This window comes from Chlamydotis macqueenii, chromosome 27 (genome assembly GCF_036417535.1).
Source record: "Chlamydotis macqueenii isolate bChlMac1 chromosome 27, bChlMac1.mat, whole genome shotgun sequence".
NCBI lineage: Eukaryota > Metazoa > Chordata > Aves > Otidiformes > Otididae > Chlamydotis > Chlamydotis macqueenii.
Genome location: NC_141582.1, coordinates 4,970,203 through 4,993,456, shown reverse-complemented (window position 1 = coordinate 4,993,456; position 23,254 = coordinate 4,970,203). Strand labels below are relative to the sequence as shown.

At 41.9% G+C, this 23,254-nt stretch overlaps 1 protein-coding gene across 9 annotated transcripts in view; it reads right to left on the bottom strand.

The window, feature by feature from the left end:
• SLC23A2 (solute carrier family 23 member 2) overlaps positions 1-23,254 on the bottom strand; it is a 68,752-nt gene that overhangs the window by 6,313 nt on the left and 39,185 nt on the right. For all 9 annotated transcript variants that reach the window (XM_086768031.1, XM_086768032.1, XM_086768034.1 and 6 more), the window contains 11 exons: positions 19,111-19,227; positions 17,751-17,908; positions 13,032-13,120; positions 11,473-11,543; positions 10,151-10,332; positions 7,173-7,293; positions 6,335-6,491; positions 4,636-4,783; positions 3,969-4,074; positions 827-956; positions 571-708 (listed from right to left, as the gene is read on the bottom strand). In XM_086768031.1, coding sequence (XP_086624157.1) covers positions 571-708; positions 827-956; positions 3,969-4,074; positions 4,636-4,783; positions 6,335-6,491; positions 7,173-7,293; positions 10,151-10,332; positions 11,473-11,543; positions 13,032-13,120; positions 17,751-17,908; positions 19,111-19,227 — 1,417 coding nt within the window. The remainder of the gene's footprint in view (positions 1-570; positions 709-826; positions 957-3,968; positions 4,075-4,635; positions 4,784-6,334; positions 6,492-7,172; positions 7,294-10,150; positions 10,333-11,472; positions 11,544-13,031; positions 13,121-17,750; positions 17,909-19,110; positions 19,228-23,254) is intronic.

Below are 23,254 nucleotides of genomic sequence, written 5' to 3'. Positions count from 1 at the left end.
CAAAAAACAAGCCCAAACAACTTAAGTACTCCTGCAGAGAGTCTTCCTTTGGTGACATACACTTCCACGACCGCTACAGAGAAGGCAGTATTAAAGCAGGAAACCTTCTCCATGAATTCACCTGAACTGTAATTTGGCTAACCGTCTGCAACTGAGTTCATTAAAATTCAGATTCAGAACACATCTGCAATGACAAAAAACGTCAAAACCCAAACCAAATCCCTAGCTCCCAAGCTGTACCTTGGTATCTCTCCCTATTCTGTTAGCATCATTTACAGCTCAGCCCCACCCTTTCAGTCTGCTCCAGTCCCACTGGCGATCGCCTCCTTCCACTGCTCTACAGTCGTACCCAGAGGAGGCAGGACAACTTTGGATGTGTCCCACTGGTACATTCAATTCAGGTCTCAACATCTCAGTGAATTCTCCTGCCCTCTCATCTAGAGCTTTTGCTGTCTCCATAATACTTCCTTTCTTCTCTTATTTACCCGTTACGTTACTTTGTACTTGCACGTACTTTGCAGATGAGGAAAAGGCAAAGCATGCTTCATGCAAATGAGCAGGAACACGTACCTGTGACCAGTGGATTTTGTTTGAGATAGCTTGGAAGGACAAGTCCAAAGAAAATGGAAAATCCAAGCACAAACAGGTTACGAGAAGAATTTAAATCGATGAACTGGAGGTTAGACAGACCCACGGCTGTAATCATTCCTAAATCAAAACAAAACAAATCTCAGCTTTTATATAGCCATCTTCTTAAAAAAAAATAGCACCATACATATAACACCAGCCACACAGTACACAAAGACGAGCAAAAACCATACGTTACCAAAGAGAGTGCAGAAGAGGGCACCAAGCACAGGGTCGGGCAGCGATGCAAAGAGCGCGCTGAACTTGCCGACCATCCCAAGCAAGAGCATGAAGGCCGCCCCGTACTGGATAACCCTGCGACTTCCAACCTGCAGGAGAACAAAAAGCACAGGATGCTGGAACAAGTCCGCACTTAGTCCAACTTCAAGCCTTGCATTTTATTTTATTATTCTCTTTTTGTTTAAAACTTCTTTCTGAGCCTCCACACGTATTGTTTTGTGTGTTAAAGCACAGGCTGCAGAGCCTCTACAAACGTCCTGGAGAGCTCAGCTGTAACATGGCTGCACTCCAACGCTAACATAACTTAATTTCATTTTGTTTTCATTAAGTCAGCTTTAAACCAATCTGTAACTTCTATAGTCACAACAGCCATGAAATGCAGAACGGTCCCATCTACAACAAAGGAAACAAACAGACCAGGAGAGATGGCAAATGGATCGACTGCAATGCAAGTAGGGGAAAAAAAACCCCACAAATCCATGTGTTGGTGCCCTTTTGCACAAGATTATATGCACTCGTTACCTGCCATGCAGTTCACCTGAAGGAGCTGGAGGCTTTCTCTGCAGAGATTATCAAGTGATTTTATAACATCCCTCTGTGAGATCAGAACTGAACTGACTCCATATGCAAATCATGGCTGTGCTAACACTGTGAAACGAAGGGCCTGCACTTCCTTCCCAGTTTTATTTTAAGTGTTCAAACTTCAGGGCAGTATTTCTCTAGCACTGTGTTGTAGTGGTAGTTGATAAACCCGAATACTCAACATCTCAGGAGTGTTATAAGTACCTAGAGAGGTGCACCAGGTACAAAACACCCCCCCCCCCCCCCGTTACGCTGGGAAGGTGGAAACAAAGCCCTTCGCAGGTGTCCTGTTACACAGTATTAGGCTTCAAAAAGAAGTAGGTACTGATTTGTTAATCATGTGTGACTGAGCTAAATGAGTGAAATGAGGAAAAAAAAAAAAAAAAGATACAGCAGACATCTTTAGGGTACAAGTTCTTCACTCCTTAACTGTTAGGTGAGATGTGTTCACCTACAGACAGCAGCCAGACCAGTAAATGAGGGTGCTCACTAGAATAACACCACAAGCTAGCCGACACCTTTCTGTTTTTATGAAGATATTCATTCCCTTAGGACCACCAGTATCTTGCTCTAAAATTACCTTCCTGCACAAAATAGGCAGATTCTTTAAAAAATCCGCATGATAGTGCCATTTAATTATGCAAATGGTCAATCACTACAAGGAAACAAATTAAGCTCCTTCTGCAAGCTACTGAAAGCATCCTGGTCAGCATTTAGCTCAAATATTTATTCCCAGGCACTCATACACAGGCTTACGTGATTATTTGGAGTGCATGACGTGGTACCTACTACCTGCTGGAGCATCCATTTCATCACCAACATTACGGCACAAGCTGCCTCTGTTTTTGCCCCAACTAACCAGCTTTAATTGATTCTCCTCTCATCAAACGAAAGTCGCTCACAGGCTAGCCCCAGGACTTTGCAGTATTTGCATGCAGTTGAAGCCTCAAATCTAATTTCTAAGCGTAAGCGCACACTGATTTCAAGGGAGGGAAATGCCTTTGCAAATGTTGCACTGGTGTAACAGGATCACCAGGACTATGCAGTCTCTGCTCAGGAGCACTAAAGAAATAAACAGCACAGTATCTACATGCCAAAAATCTACTTTGATATAAATTGAAGTTGAAAAACTGTCAGGTTTTTAGGAATGAGTATGCAGACAGGAAAACAAGACAAAACACTGGCGCGCAGCCATCCAGCTGTGCCATTCTGGATAAAACACATTCATTCTTCCATCATGCGCTCTGAACAGACCCAACTGTAGTTAACTCTGTTACTTCTAACAGCTGCCAGTTTAACATTCATTTTTCACAGTCCCAAAGCAAACCCTACACTCATTTCTGTGGTCTGTGAATAAAAAAAAGTGCTGTTAATTCATATCAAGTTCTATTAAGTAACAACAGAAAGGGAACAGAACAGAAGAAACCTTTCATTAAGGATTCCTCTAACCAAAATTTGTTGTAGGAAATTTCCATCAGCAGCTGAATGGAAGACTTGTACAGACAGCAGATGGTGCTATCAGTATTTCTATTCCACCCTGAAACCGAACAGAATCATCCTTTGTGCAGAAAAAAAAAAAATGGCTGAAGATAAATTCATCATCTAATGGAGTAAGTCAGAGGGATGAGTTATTGTAAACGGAGAATACGCATCTTTACCTTGTACGCAAGAAACAGATTTATGGCTTCCAAGTGAAACATGCAACAAGATGTACGTATTTACAACATAAATTACTCTTACCAATTCTGTTGATATTTCTTAACAAGGTTAAATTAACAATATCAAGGGAATCTATCTGCAGTCCAAGGTCTCCCAGTTCAGCAAGTGCTCAGCCAGTTCCGCATGTGAACAAAGGAATTCCTCAAGTGCTTATCGATTTTGCTGAGTGATATCCCCCCCAACATGTAACGCCCTAAGCATACTCGGTGCTTCAAAACCCTGTCATGATGGAAACAAACACCTCGGGTACATTTAGCTTGGAAGTTACCTTGACCGCAGCTCCTGTCCTAGCTGGTCAGCGCAATGTCCTAGGACAGACGCAGATAAGACCCAAGGACCTCAAGTTGCGTTTCATTGTGTGTTCAAGTGAGACATTAAAAACTGTCAGTTCTCTAGCAATGCTTTCAGAGCCAAGATGTCGAAAAGACCATCAATTTCTTTACAGCTGACAGTGTTTATGCCCCGACTCAGAACAGCCTAGAGCCCTGGACTGCCTTCTTCGTTTTCACAGGGATAGCTTATTTAGCATCATCTGCTTTATGTAGGTTTTCTAACTGCCCTTCACTCCAAATGAAAATAAGGTTTTTGGGGTCCTTATCTAGAATGCACTCTAATTAGACAATGCTGGTACAGACAGGTTATGTAAATTCAGAATGCTGTGTAAAGACTGGCTGCACAAAGTACTAAGTAGTACAGTTTTTTGGAGGAAGATGGTGCTGTGAAACGTGAAAATGGCATAAGCCATCCACCACAGGAGAGAAAACACTCGAGTCCCTGAGTAATCAAGGTAAAGCAGATACCTTTGTGATGCCTAAGACACCAATGTTAGGGCTGGAAGAAGTGGATCCATTCCCCGTCCCAAATACTCCATCCAGAACACAGGAGAGACCCTCGATAAAAATCCCTCTGTAAATCACAAACAGAAATCAAACTTGTATTAGCGTCGACAAACTTCAGATGGTGCTTTATGACCGCACGCTACGTGGGTGCCTGTTAAGGCATCTGTCCCACATGAGTTATTATAATTCATGTTTCAAGCTCCAACACACCTGGAAAACCAACTCGAGTCCTGTTTTCTATGTCTTAGATATCTGGTTCTTAAACTGAGGAAATTATGAAATAATTCAAGTCACACTTAGAGCTGCTCTCTATTTCTAGAATTGCATTTCAAGTAAATTTGACAAGCTACCCCGATTCCAGAGCTGATTTAGAGTTCTGTCCCTCAGGAAACTGTACTACTGACTTCCACAGACTCCAGCAGGAAGAGGACTAAGCTTCCAATGCTGCACTTGCAACAAAATAATTCAACACGACAGCTGAATTTTATATTTCAGATCTTTGGCCCTTGCGTTTGACCAAATTGGAACATTTAAACTCAGAGCACATTCCTATCTCATCCCAAGGGAAAAAAAATAGAAAGTTAAAAAAAAGTAGCTTAGGACACTGGAAAATATTTGTTTGACATACCTGTTTATTGCATGAATAGGGGGAGGAGGAGCACAAGACAACCTGGCACAGGCGTAGTAGTCTCCTATTGATTCAATAATGCTTGCAACAACTGCGCTAAGCATTCCTATTACTCCAGCGGCTGAAATTGTTGGCAGTCCCCACTGAACTGTGAAGAAAAGAAAACCGAAATCTCTCGTGCCACAGAAAACAATTTAGATATCAAAACATTCAGCAATTTATTAATCTTTAATGGAATCAACAAACTCCCTTCACAGTAACGCAGTCTGGCAAGTCCAAGTAGATGAAAGAAGCAAAGGAAAAACCGCCCAACCAACGGCTTTGATCATGCTTGGAAAAAACCCAGAAACCCCTAAACCCCACCAAAAAAATTCCTCCTGTTCAGAAGGAAGGAATTCAAACTACTGCTTGTGAAAAAACAATTCTGATCAGTCAGGCGAATGCTACTTCATTATTATTGCTCTAAAATCTCGGTCTTTGGTTACAAGTTTAGTCTACCAAAGAGAATGTCCAACAACCAGCTACGATCACTGCACAAATGCCTTCCAACTCCACATTTTTGCAGAAGAGAAAATAAGATTAATTTAAGCCTGTAGAAAAGCTTGGCAAGTTTTCCACAGCAATTGCCTTGATGCTTTTATCTCTTTGAAATAGATGAGCCTCCTGCAACAAAAGGAACTTGAAGTCACACAAATGTGAATGAACACTGTTCACAAATAAGAAAGGTCTAATCAGGGTGGAGAAGTTTTCCTCCTTTTCTTTCCCAAAAGCTTCTATTAGACATCTTGCAAGCACTGCTTTAGAAGTGGTTTCTTTTAAGAGCTAATCAGAGCCAAAGCATTATGGAAAATCACCGTGATTCTCCCTCATAACAACACAGTGGTATTCCTAACAATTTCTATTATTCTGTTCTAGAAGAATATTATTCTGTTTTTACCCCATTAACTTCTGAGCAGCGTAAGGGTGAAGCAGTTGCGCAGCTCTATCTCCTGCCATAAGAAATAGTCTTTAAAAAACTTAAACCTAAGAGGTGGCCAGCAAAAGAATACAAACATCCAAGATGTCATGTAAAGCGTTTTATGTTCTAAATACTTTTTTGTCCTTTGAAAAGCATTTGACTGGCATTCCCTGACTTGCCCATCGGCCTGATTCCAACGCCGCTTCTGCAAGTCAGGACATTTTTGCATAGTTGTTAGCAGTTGCGCTAATTCAAGAACGGGTGTGTTTGGGGCAGGGAAGTGCATTAAGCTGGAAAAAACTCCACACACTAGTGATTGTTTAGAAGAGGAGAGTCAATGACTTCAGGAGCTCTCCAGGAGTTGTAACAACCCATCCCTGTTATTGTACAACATTAACAGCAGTTGACCACAATATTGACAAATACAGATAAAGCAACCCTTCCCTGAAATTCCATGTTTTATATACAGCCACTCTATGTTATTACAAGTCAAGAGTTACCTAGACAAACCCTGCAAGTGGCTTCTACAAATTCAGGTGTCTTTCTCGCGTGAGACCTTAAGGTATCAAATTAAAGAGGAAAACAAGAAAAATCCCATCATCCCCACCTACGATGTCATTAGGTCAGCGCATGTTAAAGTGCATCAGAATAGAAAAAAAAGCAACATTTCTGAAAACAACAGAAATGATACTTACAGGCATATAATTAGAAAAAAGAGCCCTTAAACCCAGCCACACTTACAAGGATAAGGAACCTTGAACCACGGAGCTACCAGCAGCACTCCTCGTCGTGCGTCTGTGCGAGCGTAGAAGCCGTACTTCGAACTGTCAGGGGGAAAGACGTCTGTGACGGTGAAGATGAAGCAAAGCAACCATGACACCAAAATAGCTAAAATAATCTGTGAAAGAGGACAAAAAGAGGTGTTTAAAATAAACTATTGTTGGCAATATTCACCACCAGCAAACAGCTCCTGCACAGTTATCTATCACGTATCTAGCGTGATCTCAAGTGATATTTTAAGCCTAAACAAGCAGTAAATCCTGTAATAGATCCGTTAGGTGTTTCCTAACAAAGGTGCTGTTAGAAAAGTTTTAGAATTCGAGCAAGCCTCTTCTCTTACCTAACAAATGGGAAAGGCTCCAAACGGGCACTTAGACAAACTAGTAAATTAGTTTCAACTTTATCAGAGAAACAAAAAGCAGTCTTTCATGTGGGGGAATGGAGTACTGCTTTCATCAAACCGGCAGATAACGACCTCGCCATCCCTTTTTGGAAGGCTCAGTTTAGGCTTTCACTGCACCTTCTTCTCCACCCCCTTCCCTCCCCTCCATGACCTTCATCACTCCAACGACTCTTCATCAGAGACGGACATCAGAATGGGAGCTGGCAAGACTACCATATGAGACTATTTCCTGTGGCAAATGAGCCATTTAGTTAAGTTTCCCATAAGCCCATTTAAGCTTTTGTCTCACCTTTGTGATCTATTGTATTACTAAGAAAAATAAAAAATAAGAAAAAACCCCAAAATACAAAACTAGGGGTTTTTTTTTGCCAACTGAAGACAAGTTCAACTACTTACAGGGAACATCTTGAAAAGCTGCAGTCTGTATGCTGTCCATCCTTTCTTGGATTTGTAAATGGGTAAAGGAAATTTGACATTTCTGGCATACTGAGAAAACAACAATACTAGGAAAATAGTCCTGAGAGAAAAGGAGGAGGAGGGAGGGACAAGAGAGACATGTCATTAGCACCAATATGTTAAGAATTCTTCTCAGCACAAAGCTGTTCAGGCTCCTCAGACACAAACTATAAATGTACATTGCAAATTTAGCAGAAGACAAGGTATCATAAGAGAATATATTTTAAATAAATTATTATTCCACGAAAGCCAAAGCAACATGATTTGTACTCTTAAGCGCTGCAACAACGGCCAGCAGCAAACAGCTAGATGAAACCAGGAAAATGAATCAGACTGAAGAAAGATCTTCAGAGCTCGGCAGTGTTAGCTAAGAGCGGCGCTGCGCTGCCTGCTTCTTCTCGACTCTAACTGTGCCCAGGTCTGCTCCGCGTAGGAAGCGCAAAGGCTGATGCTAGCAAATGGGAAGAGAAGGGAGAACTGGACTTCAGTATACAACAGTTTTAAAATTTCAAAATTTACGTAAAAATCCAATGCACTTGAAAAACTTCTGTCAAGGGAAATTCTTTCTTTAACTCTTAATAACCCCCAATTTTTTTTGTACATGCATCTTTCACTAAACAGCTGTAAATGAAGTGGAATAGAGCCTGAAAAATCTGGATTCCATGCAACTGCAGTTCGCCAGTAACCCAATTTATTACAGTTTCTAGATGTCTCAAGTCTTATGCATTTCCCCGCCTTGTCAAAGCTGCTAAGCTCCTCTACATGTCAAAAATTAATTCAACTGTACAGCTAAAATAACCATCCACTGCAATGACAAAGAAAAAGCCAGGGCAGGTTGCTCAATTCTGAAAAAACCAAAACCAGTTTGGCTATAAAAACGCTACACAAAGAATCAAGCTGTCTGAAGAAGCAAAGCTTTTCTGAAATTTGAGATTATGTTTTTATCAGCTGACTTAAAGAAAAAAAAAAAAAAAAAAAAGGCAATTTTAAGCCTCCCTCCCTTCTCTGTCTGAGATCAGTTTCAGTCTGTAAGAAACAAAACAGAGCTTTATTCTCCCTCAGTCCGCAAGAACAAAGAGCTCTGCACAAGAAGGGTGTCATTTATAGCCTTTACCCCGACCAGAGTCGAACGATAACGGCACCCTTTCCCTGCACTCAGGAAACTTCCTGGCATCTCTCCCAAAGCCCGTTACGGAAAGGTGGGCTCCGCTCCCAACAGCGGCTCTTCTCCTGCCATGCTAACTGTGCGGACAGGCGGCTCTTGATTTTGATTTAGTTCGTACAGAGTTGTAAATCATGTGATATTATATTATTGTAAATAATATTATATTGCTACATGGCAATAGCTTACTGCCACTCTGTCAAATATTACCCAGTCTCCAAAAGCCCAGAGAAACAGCTCTGGGCGCCAGCTGTACAGGCAAGGCCCAATTCAGGAATAACTTCCCTTTTTGCAGATCACGATGCCATGCGTTTTATGGATTAAATTCTCTCGGCCTGGCACCGGCAGAAAAAGCGAGGTCAGAAAACTGTTTGGGAAATCTTGTCAAAGAGCATCTGCAGCTCACTCAGGATAACAGCTCTTACACAGGTATTCTTGTGCCGTGCTAGACAGCAATACAGCATTTTTATCTCACCAGAAAAGTCAAGACAATTTCAAGTGCCGCTTCTGGTAGAGATCAAATTGCTTTTGAGTGGCTCTAGATGGCTATGGAGTTATTTTCAACTATCTAGTGCACATTTTTGTGTGGCAGAAGCCAGAAATACTTATTGACTGGGTAATATTTAAATCCCATTCCTAAATTGATTTATTTTTTTCCATCTGCAAAATGTCAACTTTAATTACAAGTTTCCATGTCCAATTCACCAAAGGTCTGCTTGATTGATTTAAAATTAGTCCCAACTTGCATAGAATTTGTTTTACAGGAAAATAAAACGTTCCTTTGGGTCAGCTGCTTCACATAATAGAATTACAAAAATATTAATGACGCTAATATCTGAGATAAAAGAGAATTAACCAGCCCTTTTAATCACAAGCTGCACTTACAGAATACTTTACATGTTCAAAGTACTGTACAAACAGATCAGTCAGATCAGAATTTGATCTCAACAAGTCATTCCTTCCGCTTCCAGAGCCAGCACAAAGCTGGTCACTATACACTGAATACAGCAACTGCTTCAGCCAATTTCCCTGCCCCTAAAATGCAGTACCCATCCACAGCATGTCGCAGGGAGCTTCTGTCTTCTCTTCATCTCATTTCTCTCAGTTAGTCCCACTCACCTCAATTCTTTCATTTCCCTGGCATCTATACCTACAGAAGCACACCCTGAGATTCACTCCAAAAGCCTTTTTATCTACTGAACAGAAATCTGCCTGCTTACGCCTCATCGACGGACGGCATTCAGGGAAACATACGTGCTCTCAGCCATCATACACCCTTCTCTTGGCTATAGACAAGCCAACCAGTAATGATGAGAAATCACTGCTACCAGTGGTATTTGCTCACTTTTGCAGCGTAAGAAACATATACAACAGCACCATAAAAACAGAAATAGAAATTGTTCACTAATCTATCTAGTAAATCGCGTTTCCTAAAGCGCTGAATTAGCCCCGGCCAATGGCTCTCAGACCAAGCATTGATTTATTAAACTCTGTCTCCACACCTCACTTGCAGCCGTTGTCCTTTCCCTCCTCCTCTTCTTGAGCTGCTGCTGTCCTTACTCCCCAGTTGCCAGCTGACCCTACCCAGACCCACTCATGTTCCTGCTCTCGGTATTTCTCCGTGCCGGGAGCACGGCAACGCTACCTTTGGCAGCCAAGCAGACTCTGGCTTTTTCCTGGCACTCCAGAATTCCTGCATGACGCCTTACCAACCGGGACGCCCTGGCCTAAGCCAAGAACACCCAGGAGTACTTACAACATAGCGATACCCCAGTGTTTGCCTGCTCTTTCTCCCGCAGCTTGAAAACCCGAGAGGCCGATGAGAGCAACGGTTGGCGTGATGGTGAGAGGCCCAATGTACCGCAGCAGGGCGCCGGGAAGGCCAAGCAAACCGATCACCACTTCTATCAAGGAGGACATGATAATAGCACCTTGGATCTGAACACACAAGAACGGGAAAGAGACAGTTCAGTCAAATCTTAAAAGTAAAGCCAAAACATTTCTTTTTCTGCTCTGGATTACAAACTGCAGTTAAAAGAATTCAGTGACACAGAAGAACTCAGCAATTTTTTCGTCATAAAACAGCTCATTATGTTTAAGTGACTTATTGCTTAAGCATAACACTTATGGTTTTCTCCACAAAACTATTACACAACAGACCAGTGGGCCAGTCTGGTGGTTGTGTGGATAGCACATGACACTGTCAGACAGGAGACCTGGGTTCCAGGCTAACCTTTAAGCTCTCAGATCGAACCGGCAAGGGTTGGTGGCGCCACGGAGGTGATGCTCCTAGCTCCTAGGGGCAGAGTGTATGCTGCATTGTTCACAAGTGCTCCTTAGAAGCTGGTTTAGAGCAGCGTTGTGGTCTCAGGAGACTGTCAGCCCTCTTGGCTGCAGGGCTCTTGGCAGGATGTAGCTATGGTTTGAACATGGGGAAGAGAGAGGGGTTGTTTTTAATTAAGAAAAAGTTGGCAGCCCAAAGCAACGGGATGGGAGATAAATTCCATGACACACGCCTGAATTTGGACTACGCTATCTACCACTCTCGTGTGACGCCTGGGCATAACCCTCACCCTGGGCTCTGCAGAGCATGAGAAGCTCAGACGGCAGTGCTGTGAGTGGAGAAGGAGTCTGATATATTTCAGCAAGTCTCTTGGGAGAATCAATGTCTCAGCAGAATAGTCTCCAACTTAAGACACCTAGGGATGAACCAGATTCTCCAGCTGCGTATTTACCTTCCACGGGACAGCCTACTGCACAGTGACAGCAGGCAAGTGGCCTGGCAGCAGCTGAACTGCTCCCAGTGAGCACAAAGTGTTACACGAAGAGTATTCGTCTCGCTTGTGCATTTTACTGCGCATCTTTTGGAATGTGGTAACTAACTCCTTGTATTTGCTGTCCAGCAATGAACAAGTTGAAAAGATGAAGACTTCCATGAAACGAGTGAAGGCATATACTCAAATGAAATTGCAGTGAAAGAAGAAATTACCAACTTAAAGACGAGAACACAGAGATGGTTAGGTGAGAAACTTAACTGGAATCGGACAAATCAACAGCTAAAGGCCGCTCCTGCATTACCTCTCGTATCCTGGGATACCAGATGTGCTCAGTGTGAAGCAGTTCTGTCGTTCCGTTCGTAACAGTTATATCTTATAAAAAGAAGAAAAGAAAAAACACAAGTATTTATTCCTTGGCCACTTTACCATGGTTTAACACAAAATAAATCTCTCCTAAAGCTGTGGCAGACAAATGAGCCGTGATTTACACCAGATAAAAGTTCTGCAGTGCTACAAATCAAGTAATAACATGCTTACACTCCCCAAGAGCTAACCACTAATTTTACCCACTGTACCAAAGTGGAAAAAAAAGGTAACTTTCAGAAAGAGAGGTCAACTGGGGATTATTTTCCTGCTCCAATAAATGGATGAATGGAGAATTACCCAACTGCACGCTAGGAATCAAGTACTGCAACGTTTGTTGTTCATCAATTTAGGTCACCCACCAAACGATGAACTGACCCATAGTAACAACCCTACCTGACACCTTTTGAAGGTTAAAAGGTTCAAGAGCAAGATTCAGCTTTTCAAAAAGAGCCTTTGCTGCAGTAGTGGAAAAACTGCTTTGCCATCAAAGGTTATCAGACTATTTTCCTTCAACAAGGTGTGTACCAGGACAACGGCACATTTTGGCGCACAAAACCAACCAACACAGCTAGCGCTGCTGAAGCACACCGTCGTTCGTCTGCGCGTCCTGGGCACCGAAACCCATGCGCTGTTTCCCAGTAGCTAAACCTGACTCCCCCAGTGAGAAAATGTGAATGCTCAAAGCTAAGTAGCTTTCTATAGAAAAACATCAGGAAAACCAATTAGATGGTTGCAAGTGATTCAAGAGAGACGTATAAACACATAAATAATATTAATATAAGTTATTAGAGAATCAAAAGGACCCTTGGGAAGAACTTTAGTCGGAAGCAAGCAGCCTGCTTCTCTATACTGCTGTCTTGCAAAGCCCGCAGCCTTATTACTGGATAACCGCACCGCAGCTTTCTAACCTAAGTTAAAGCCCCCTACCCAACCAGTTTAATGGCACATTTTCACTCCAAACAAATTCAAAACCTTTCAGGATGATGATGTTAGCAAAGAAACAGTTAAAATTAACATCCAAATATTGTCAAAGACTGCTCTGCAAACCCTGTCAGGTATGAGTTAAACAGGTAAAAATGCTGGTCTTGATGTGATGCTGGACATTGCTCAAACTTACTACTACTCAACTTAAAAAGGCTTAATTGAACTCACTATTTCCAAATACCGGAAAGAAACATTTACAGAACCCTTCTGCCCTCCTCTACATTGTTAACAAAAGAACTGTTTTATGCTACTGCTAGATTTCTTTTGTCAATATTTTCTATATTAAAAAAAAAAACAAAACAAAACACACACAAAAAAAACCCCAGAAACAGAATTCCACAAGAATTTTTAGGAATCTTTTTCCAAGGCACAAAGTTCTAACACTGTAAAAGGAGAGAATTTTTCGTATTCCCCACTTATTACCTCCAGTTTCTGTATCAAAACGTTTAGCACTGTATGTGATTTGGATCATTTGTCACTTAAACCTGAACGAGCATAAACGACAATTACCTGTATTATTACACTTCCACTTCTCCAGGGAGAGTATTGCTCTCGCAGGTGCTAAGAATGCAAAAGCACTGGCTTGGAACAAGGGTAACCTGGGGGAAAGGGAAAGAAGAGATGCTGACATTTCTCAGTGTCACGGTTCTGCGTCAGGATATCAATTCCAGTTAGGTGCTTACTCATCCTCAAAACCATCCTTTATTTGGGGTTGTTAAAAATGTGAAATATGAGAATTTCTTAGGAAAAAGAACAGCCGTAGAAATACGAAGACTTCACAAACGGAAGACCTACCAGAAGACACTACATGCAGGAAGTCATTACGACAACGTCTGTAACAGATGATACCAGCACGCAGGTACCAGACACTGACTTAAGGGATTGACTCAAGGACAAGAAGGATACAGACGCACGTTCTGATGTAAGCACCAGCCAGACTGCTGAACACACGGCTTTTACACCTCCCCACATTAAAAGGTTCTTTGATAGAGCAGCACGCACGCTGCACGCACAACACCTTACCTTCCCTCTGCCCGACTCGAGCTGCAGTCACTTACACATTCATCTCTGAGTGTATGTGTAAACAACTATCAGGTCGATAAGAGCTGCTTAGATGTTCCAGGTGGCTACCAACAATTAAAACAAACGCCGCAAGAATTTCAAGATGAGATTCTTAGCATTGGTGTTTACACTTCCCAGAAGGGTTACGATCCAAACAGCATCTACGAACACCAACTACGTATTCATTGAATCAACTGTAGCTTGTGTAACGTCACAAATATCCAGATGTTACTTAACTAGAAGATGCACTTTGAACTATTCTATAAATATTGTCGTTAATGGATTGTAATACGATTCTCTTTAACAGCAGACCTCAAACCGTAACACGTGGAATGCCTAATCGCTCGTGCGGCTCTGGTTACCGCACCGTGTTTATGGCTGTTTTACAGCCGCAATGAAGCGCCTTGATGCCAGTGCAAGCACCAGTAAAGGAAAATCTGTAGCAGATTTAGATAAAGATCAGAAAATGCATAAAGAAGGAAAAAAAAAAGTGTGTGGAAAAAAAATCCTATATACCCTTAACACAGAAAAGATCAAACCAGAAGCATGTTACTAACAGCAGTTGTAAAGTTCACAGGCAGGAAGCCTGAGCAGTTGTAAACTACCACCGGAGAGGAGTTTGGGCCATGGGCAATCTGAAAAGCTGACCTACCTACTACAAATGTTGAAAACTGTGTTAGAAAGTCAAACCTCATAAAATACACGAGCCATCCGAGCACACCCGACTGGCACACAATTCCCTTCTAAGGTTCTTCAAGCAAAAATCAAAGCTTTACCTTTGGTGAAGAAACAGTTGGTAGCTACGAGTGAATGATTCACCTTATTGTTCAAGGTTTATTAAGCAAACTGGGCAAGGTGGTGCCCACAGTGAAATACGCAATACCTGTAACAAGCTGTTACTCCTCTATCCCACCTACACAGCACTCTGTCCCCTCTCCTAATGATTTTGTAAAGATACGTTACAAAGGCATTCTGCAGCAATGAAGTCAGTTGTACTGAGGCTCCGATCCAGGCTGTGAGTTTTGATTCACGTGAAATACACTGCATACACATCGAATAACAAGATCTTAGTACATCTCGCTTGGCTATCTGCTCAGCCTTTATTTGAGATGGGTAACCTGGAATATTTACCAAAAGGGCTAGAAGGCTCAAAATATTGCTTCTTTTTTTTTTTTTCCCCCTAAGCAGGAAAAAAACTTTTTTTTTTTTAAACTTATTACTCAAAATCAGCCAACTACTATCAGTCTCTTTCTGACCAGACAGCTGCAGTTTGGAACATGGCTTACGAAACATCTTGCCGATTGCTAAGCCAGGCATTCATTGCTAGTGGGTTGAAGTACCACCAGCTTATGGCTGGGGTATCATTTTAATTTCACATCTAAATTGTCAAGTTGCTCAATTGTGGCAGCAGCCCTCGTGAAGGCAAAGCTTTTTATGCAGCCAAAGTCATCTGGAAATGTCTTCATTATCTTAACATTTCACACAGATGTAAGAATGCTTAGACAACGTAGCGATGGGCACACAAAAAATCTAAAGTGTTTAGGTATGTTAAAGCTGTATTTGATCGTCTCAGTCATACTAATTACCCTGAATCCTCGCCAAATCCTTTGGCTTATTACATAATCTAATAAATAGCTCGAATTCCTAAAATTAGTACGGGTACCAAATTGACCACAACCCCGCCTCGTAATTGAGCTAAATTCATCTTTAAGGACCTCTAAGCCACGGAATTTGACCTTTTGAAACTGTAGCGGCTCTATTTGCTGAAACACTTTGCAGTTGACAGACTCGCCAATAAATACTTTAAAATCTTATTTCGAGAACGTCACTGCTATATCTCATTCCCACCCTTACATAAAACCAGAATCCGATGTTACATACTTATAAAACATTCAGCCGTGGAAAGTTTCTCCTTAAATACAGGTTCACTTATTTTAAGACCCAAACACAATTGCCTCTTCACTATATAAGCACATGCAAGCGTTCAGTGCCACAGAAAAGCAAAACAAAACACCACAGAGGGCAGAGGTGGGATTATACAGAAGGGACAGAGCACTTCGAACCGACGGGACCACACCGGTTTCTGCAAGAGCCCCAGATCACTCTACAGTAAGAAATAAAGACAAAGAGCCCAAGGTTAGTGAGGGGGAAAAACAAAGTATGACAAACTTCAGTTCTGTGAAGAGATACAAGTCTCAGGAAGCACAAAAACAAAGCTTTTTCTGATAAATTTGAGACAGAAGCAGCAAGCTGGAAAAAGCACAGGAAAGCCAAGCTCCCCTCCGAGCTCGTCTCCATCCACAACTCTGCACTTCTCACAAAACCGGCAGATTTTAAACTTCAGTAAATCCAGAGAGGAGACACTCAAATTTGAGCAATAAAAGACACGATCTTCGAGTTCCTGCCTAGGCCAACAATCCCTGGACTCCCTAGACAGAGCATAAATAGAAGATGGGGAAAAAATACATCCCTCCTGTTAAAAGAGAGGTTAGAAACACCAAAGGGCACAGCTCTGCCTCCTTTCAGATGAAGTACTTGAAAATTTATGATTACAGCTAAGGGAAGCTACCCTAAGTGGTGGAAGCCCCATCCCTGGAATCGTTCAAGGCCAGGCTGGATGAGGCTCTGAGCAACCTGATCTAGTCAGGGATGTCCCTGCTCCTTGCAGGGGGGTTGGACTAGATGACCGTTGAAGGTCCCTTCCAACTCTAACTATTCTATGATTCTATGATTCTAAGAGGACAAAGAGCCAATCAGGCAGAAAATATGATTATTAACTGCAGGTAGTCTTGACTAAAAGAAAATACATTAGGGAAAGGAAATCTTCTCTTTCAACAACTTTCATGATGCTGCTTTGCCATCAGAATGAACTTTTCATACAAAACAGCGGAGCGATTTTTTAAGTTCAGTGGGACATAATAAAAAATAAAGGGAAGGGTTTTTTAAAAGGAAAAATGACAAGAAAGCTAACTAAAATAGCAGCTAAAGATTACCTTGGAAAACCTGAAATATTTGGGAAATTTTTCAGTGAAAAGCTGATCTACAACTGCAAGTGAACTACCACAGGCTTGCCTTCTGCACCCTACTGAGATCATTTTCCACCCAAAGATTCTGTTTCTTAGATAAATCATTTAAAATGTGGGGAGGTGTTTGTCCATTTTCTATTGGAACGTAAGATTTCAGCTCATATTGTTCTTAAATTGAACTAAATGACCCTTGAATGACTCAAGTCACCATATGAGGGCATACTCTTAAAACATGCAGTTTTCTTCTGGTTTTACTTAGCACTCTTGGTTTATTCAAGAAGACGACGAAATAACTCTGCAGGTTTTAGCTATTCCTGGTTCTCACAGGCAGAGTCAACAGAAGTTTAAGTAAACATGTCAAACATCTCTCTGCAGTGTTTACTGTAGAATACACATTTTTTAAAAAAAGATTTATCTTCATGTTAATAAAGCTTACAACACCCTGTTCTCACCAGCACCAGATTTTTACAAGTATTTGCTAACACCTGAATTGGCCTCTCGGATCCTCCTAAGGAGGGCAGACCAAAGGAGAGGTGCAGGCAGCCCTGTAAGGATCATTGCCTGCAACTCAGAGCAACCACCAAATAAAAACAAATGGTTTGTTTGTATTGGAAGGTAACACAGACACTCAGTTCAGAGAACAAAGAGTTACCCTCCTCATTTTTCCCTACTTTTTTAATTTGACAGCCACTTCACGGTAACAAGCATACAATTTGCTGTAGGACTAATCACAACCACCTAAACACCGGCAAGAATACAGTATCATTCAAGAAACTACTACCACCACCAGAATTAGTTCCTCCTTACCAAGGTGTATGAATTTCTCCTTTCCCCCAGAAACACTTCCACCTTCTCTGTCCCCAGGAATTTCCCTCCTCCTTCTTCCCTCTCCCTGCTCCTGCTGTATTTTCTTACCCTTGGAACGCCTCTTCTCTGATTTCAGATCCACCTTTTTTTGGGAGCAGCTTTCCAAAAGCTTTCCCTAACCGCCCTGTATTTGACCTGCCATCTCCCGTTTCATGTTTATCCCTTGAAAACAGACTACACCTCCCTCTTGGATCTCGGACTGCACCCTGGAAATCCCCACAGATGTTTAGTCTTATCACCATCTCAACAACTTCAAACAAGTCCCGAATCTCACCTGCACCCAAAAGTTGTCTGTAACAACGTAGTGATGCCCACGCAGAAGAAAATGGTCCCGATCAACTGGCTGGTAGCCCACTGGTCAAATCCAACACACATGGCATCAGCGAGCAAAAAGGGCACTGCTATAGTTCCACTGAAACACGTTAGGTAATGCTGGGAAGAGAAAAACGGTTTGTTAATACTGCAGTCAATATTAATAAGTAAATAAAGGTATGACCATCTCTTCTTTTGCATTGGATACTTTTGCTTTTGAATTAGCTACCAAAGCTCTCGCTTCCTGCTCCTAAACATTTCTTCAAGTATTCTCCTTCCACATCAAGCTGTCACTGGCCTGTCGCTAATGATCGCTATTTCTGCAGGATAAAGTAGGTTATTTACATCGCTGCATGGCTACTGCTCTTGTTGAGGAGGTATCTAGGTAACTGCGCTGAAAACAGCCTCTAACTCAGACAAGCAGATAAGTAACTCCCTTTTCAACCGTGTGAAAAAGCATTAGCTTAAAAACAAACCTTGAGCACCCACAAACTAGGCTGCAAGTAAGCTCACAAGCACCAGAACTCAGGTACTCATTAATTCTTTTTTGATCCAAATATATTAAGCAAACAAACAAGCAAGAGTCATCATATTCAAAAATGCAAATAGAAATATAATCCCTACAGAACTGCCCATCCTTGAGGAAAGACAGAAATAAAAAGGATGCTTTGGAATGCACTTGTTTGGTAATCGCAACATACTTTACAGATATTAACAAATTCTCAGCATTCCTGTGGGACAGATATTATTACCACTGGAGAAGGAAAGGAGGTGAAATGCGCTGCTCCGCTTCACACAAGTGACTGGCTGAGCTGGCAGCAGGGTCCAGCTCACCACTACAGCCCTACTCGTTGCGGGAAGCGTTCGCTCTTGCTCCAAGGAGTGCAGAATTTGCCTGCCCCGCTTCCTAGCGAGCCCACAGGTCCAGGATGATGCTATCGAGCTTGCAGAATTGAAATGGTGACAGTAGCAGCTTTAATATGCAAGATTTCAGGACTAAATCATTATCTCTCTCTATCTTTAATTCCAGAGGTGCCAAATGTCACTTTCCGAAGCTTATTTCTTAAGAGCTGCTTCAAAGGCTAAATATTAAAGTGAATCTCCCAAGTGCATAAGCCAGCAAACAATAATATAGATCATTATCAACACAGTAATATTTGTGATCTGCTTCAGAAGAAGCTATCTTAACACTTTCTTCCAACATGCGAGAGCGTGGGAAGCATAAAATTAACATACACACAAAGGCAGTAAACTGCACAGAAAACGCTAACCAAGCTTTAAAAGTTACAGAGAAAAATACTATAGCTGTTTTGAAACATTACCTGCAACCCCAAAAATATGCAGAGATACCAAGGAGGAACGTCTTCGATAGTGTAAATCATGTCAGTTCTCTGTGCGTCTAAACTGCCGCTGCTGTCCAGCGTCTCTGCCAAAGAGCTCTGTTGGGACAGGAAGGTGGAAAGGTGGGGAGGAAGAAAAAGCGGGGAGAACACAAAGGACAACAGTAGGTTACTGTTACACACGAATAAATGAATTTGAGCTATCAGGCCGTTCCCAGATACTCCAAGGCCACTGTAGCACTCCCAAGCAATGCTGATACGTTCCATGTTTAAAGCCTTTTACCTCTGATGATGACAAGCTCATCTCCAGCTGTAGCCACTGAGTCTGCACCAAACACATTCGCTTCTATAAGCCATGCCCTGCTTATTTATACTAACACAACAATTGCTCTTTCATGATATAACTGATCTGGCAGCTAAAAGGTGTCCAAAAAATGGGATTATCATGACAAAACTGTTTATTTAAAAAAAAAAAAGAAGAATCAGAACTAAGTAGAAGAGTCAACAATGGCTATTTTCAAAGCAGAATGGCTATCCTTGCATAAGAGACCAAAATCACAGGCAAGACAGTTTGTCATTACAGTAATTGCTTCCCCGCTTAATTCTTACTCAATTTCATTCTTGGTTAACCTTTTTTAGCCACAAGATTTATTATTTTTGCTTCCACTCCACATTCAGGCAGTTGAGAAAAAACGCTAAACATTATAACTAAATACACCCACTGCCAGTTTGCATTAGTCAAGCGGAGTTCCTCCAAACCTGCAGGAATTTCAGCGAGACCGCGTTCCGGCCCGCCATGTGCCCCAGTTCGCAGAGATTAACAGACACCTGACCACACACGCATCACAGTCCCTGCAGATTTTCCATTAAAACAAGATTCAGCTCAGTAATTTCTCCTTTATAACGAAGTGGAATCGTTTCATTCAAACTCTCTGGTTTTGAAATTCCTGAGAACAAAACCACAATGCTCCAAAGCCCAGCAACAAAAGCAGGAGGAAATATCAGATTTTATCATTTCAGCTCAACTACCACAAAAATCCCTTATATAACTACTGTTCGGACCTAATCCACACTAGAACACAACAAATGCATGCGAAGTAGCCTTACACAAAGACTGGGAACTCTGCCAGGCTTGTGACTTGGCCTCAAATGGTCTCTACTTCTTCAAAAATCACAACACATCCACAGATTATGCTTAGATAATCTCCATTCGGTTTATCATCTACAAGGTCAGGGAAGCCACACTGACCCACGGTACTTCCCTCTTACCGCCAGTTTGTTGGGAAAACAACTGCCACTGGATTAATTCAAATTCAGAGAGTGTAAATGACCACACCGCTATGGAAAAGCTGAGGGCATTACAACGGAAAAGCACAATACAGAAACACTAATTTCAGAAGTCTTTTAAACAACGTTAAGCACCGCGCAATCTGCTCACCAGAGCTAGTTTAAATAAGGTACAGTTCCTAAACAGAGCAACAGGGGAAACTGTTCACTGCACAGCTCATCCTTGCCAATCTGCAGCACCAACGTCACTTTTTCATTGACTGAAAAATGAAAGACCGCTCTCCTGAGCTGATTGTCTGAAAACAACAAATAATAAAAATCAGGAACTTGAGTTTTAGAGCCCCACCTCATACTGGAGGGAGAGCACTGACGGCAGTAAACCTGTACACGTCTCGTCTCTAACTGGAACTCAGGGAAAAACATGTACATCCTCATGTCAATGCTATTATGTGTAGATCCAAGGCAGGGCACAAAGCGGTTGACCCACAAGGAGGAAGGCTCAACAGCCTACGTAGTTATGGACAAACAGCAGGATATTCATCATCACTAGACGCTGCTTCTTAGAACTTGCTCAGGAAAACGAAGATTCACCCGGAGAAGCTCCTGTGATACATTCTGTTTTTATAAAGCAGTTTTGTTAACCTCTCCCCAGAAGCTATACAAACACACACATATATATTTAAAAATATGCGTATGATTGCCTCACCTCCCCTCTATTTCACTGCATCACTGGCTCCACCTGAGAACTTCGCCCACCAATGTTACTGCCTATTAATTCGACATTGTGACTAAGAGTTATCACACACCTCAGGGAGGCAGAGGTCATGACAGAAGAGTAAGAATGGTTACAACATCTGCCCCTGAGGAAGGAACAGAGAGGTATCAGGAGAAATTAACTGCTGGCTTCATGAATCACATCAATATTCGCTGAAGCAACCGAAACAGCAGCATAACTTTAGGAGAACAAACTGTAGAGAGTTCCCCATCTGAGCAACCTGCATTACTCCTTCCAAGGACAGACAGAAACGGGATTTTCAAAGTTCGTGATGTTCCCATGCAGGACACCAGATCCTCTAAAAAGCCAGTAAGTGGTCTGTGCAGATTGGTGACTCTGTTTTGGCCCCTTCCTTTTGAAAACCCATCTTTTGGGCTCTCTTCTAGCTTTCCTAACTTTGCCAGACCAATATTCAGTAGCTACCCAATTGTTCCACCTAGTGCCAAACACTATTTTTTCTTTGTATAAGGTTGCATGAAGTACATTCCTTAACTTTTCCACCTGCTATTGTATTTTATCACCTGCTATTATACTATATTATGTTCCCTCTCATATTTGGGCAGCAGCAGAAGTCAGAAATGACGACCTGTTTTGACCAGGAAGACCATGGCGCGTCCAGTAAGTTTATTATCCTTTCAGAGCCTTCCACCTGTGATTACATTTGTCTGCAAAGAACAAAAAGATGAGCAGGCACCAGGCCAAGGAACAAGCCAACTCATCCATGGCAAGTAGAAAGCTCTCTTTGGACACCAACTGAAAAAATTCCAGGGTACTCCTCATTCCTTCCAAATGCCAGACTTATTCTGCTTTGGAAGAGGAAGCTTTCGCCTTGATCTAAACCTTTAGCAGATAATGGCTCAAGTGAACTGACATTAAAATGTCCAAGACGAAACAATGAGGAATTTGAGAACCAGGGCGAGGTCTGAGCATCCCGCTGACAAGTCACTGGGTAGTCACCGGCCCTTTCACACCTCCAGCGTGTGCCTGCTGGTTTAACGTACTGACTGGGTGCTGGTGCTTGCCAAGTGTGCCACAGCGTGCCGTAGGGAACTGCTGGGAAGGAGCTGCACCTTTGGAACACGATACCGATCAGAGACTAGTTTTTTTTAAGTTATTATTTTAAATGTAACAACACAAAAAAGCACAGAATAAGTATAAACAGGGGGGAAATGAGACAAAGGTGGAGCAAAAATGTTGGGGAACAAAAAACCACAACCCCCAAACCAACCAACAAACCGACTCCAAAATCCAGAAGATGACACCAACAGAGCAAGACAAAGGCTCTGTTATCAAGTACTAGTGGGAAGGACAAAAAAAAAAAAACAAACTGATGATCTGTGGGGAGCAAGGCCTTTAGAGAAATACCTTAAATAAAGAGTCAACATCTTCTTCACATTAATTATATTATGCAATAAGCAACATAGTATTGATTATTTGACAGGGATGCAGCAATACAGTTATTTCTCACCTGGGCTAAGAGTTTATTGTTTCAGCTAACAAACATTGCCAGACAATGTAAGCACTGGGCATTCTCCAGCAATTAAGTATATTTCAGTCCTCTTTGTTAAAGGCTTTTTATTCAAGGCCTTTCATTTGCTTTTTTGGTGAATGATCTCTCAAGAAGAATGGAAAGCCGAGAACAAACACGCTCCATGCACACACTTACTGTAAGTGAAAAGCAGGAGGTTTGCCCAGATTACCAGAAATACTTGCCCCAAATACTTAATATATCTTAATACGTGAGGCTGTTAACTGCTACAGTCCCTCCTCTCACTGTTCATCCAGCTACAGCAAAGCTTTAACTCAGATTAGGTCAATTAAAAGCTCCTGTTCTCTTTAAGGTGAATTATCACAGTTCTGATCACAGGGATCAAGTGGAAAGGAGAAAAATACATGCTTGGTAAAAACAGGACATCAAGACATGTTTTAATGTCTAGAGATCGCTAATCTTAGTTGCACAATTTCATCCCAACCCCTTTTGCTCAAGGCTTTTATCAGATTATCTCTCTCCACGCTAGCCTGAGCATGCTCCAGAACTCAGCCACCACACACGTACTCATGTCA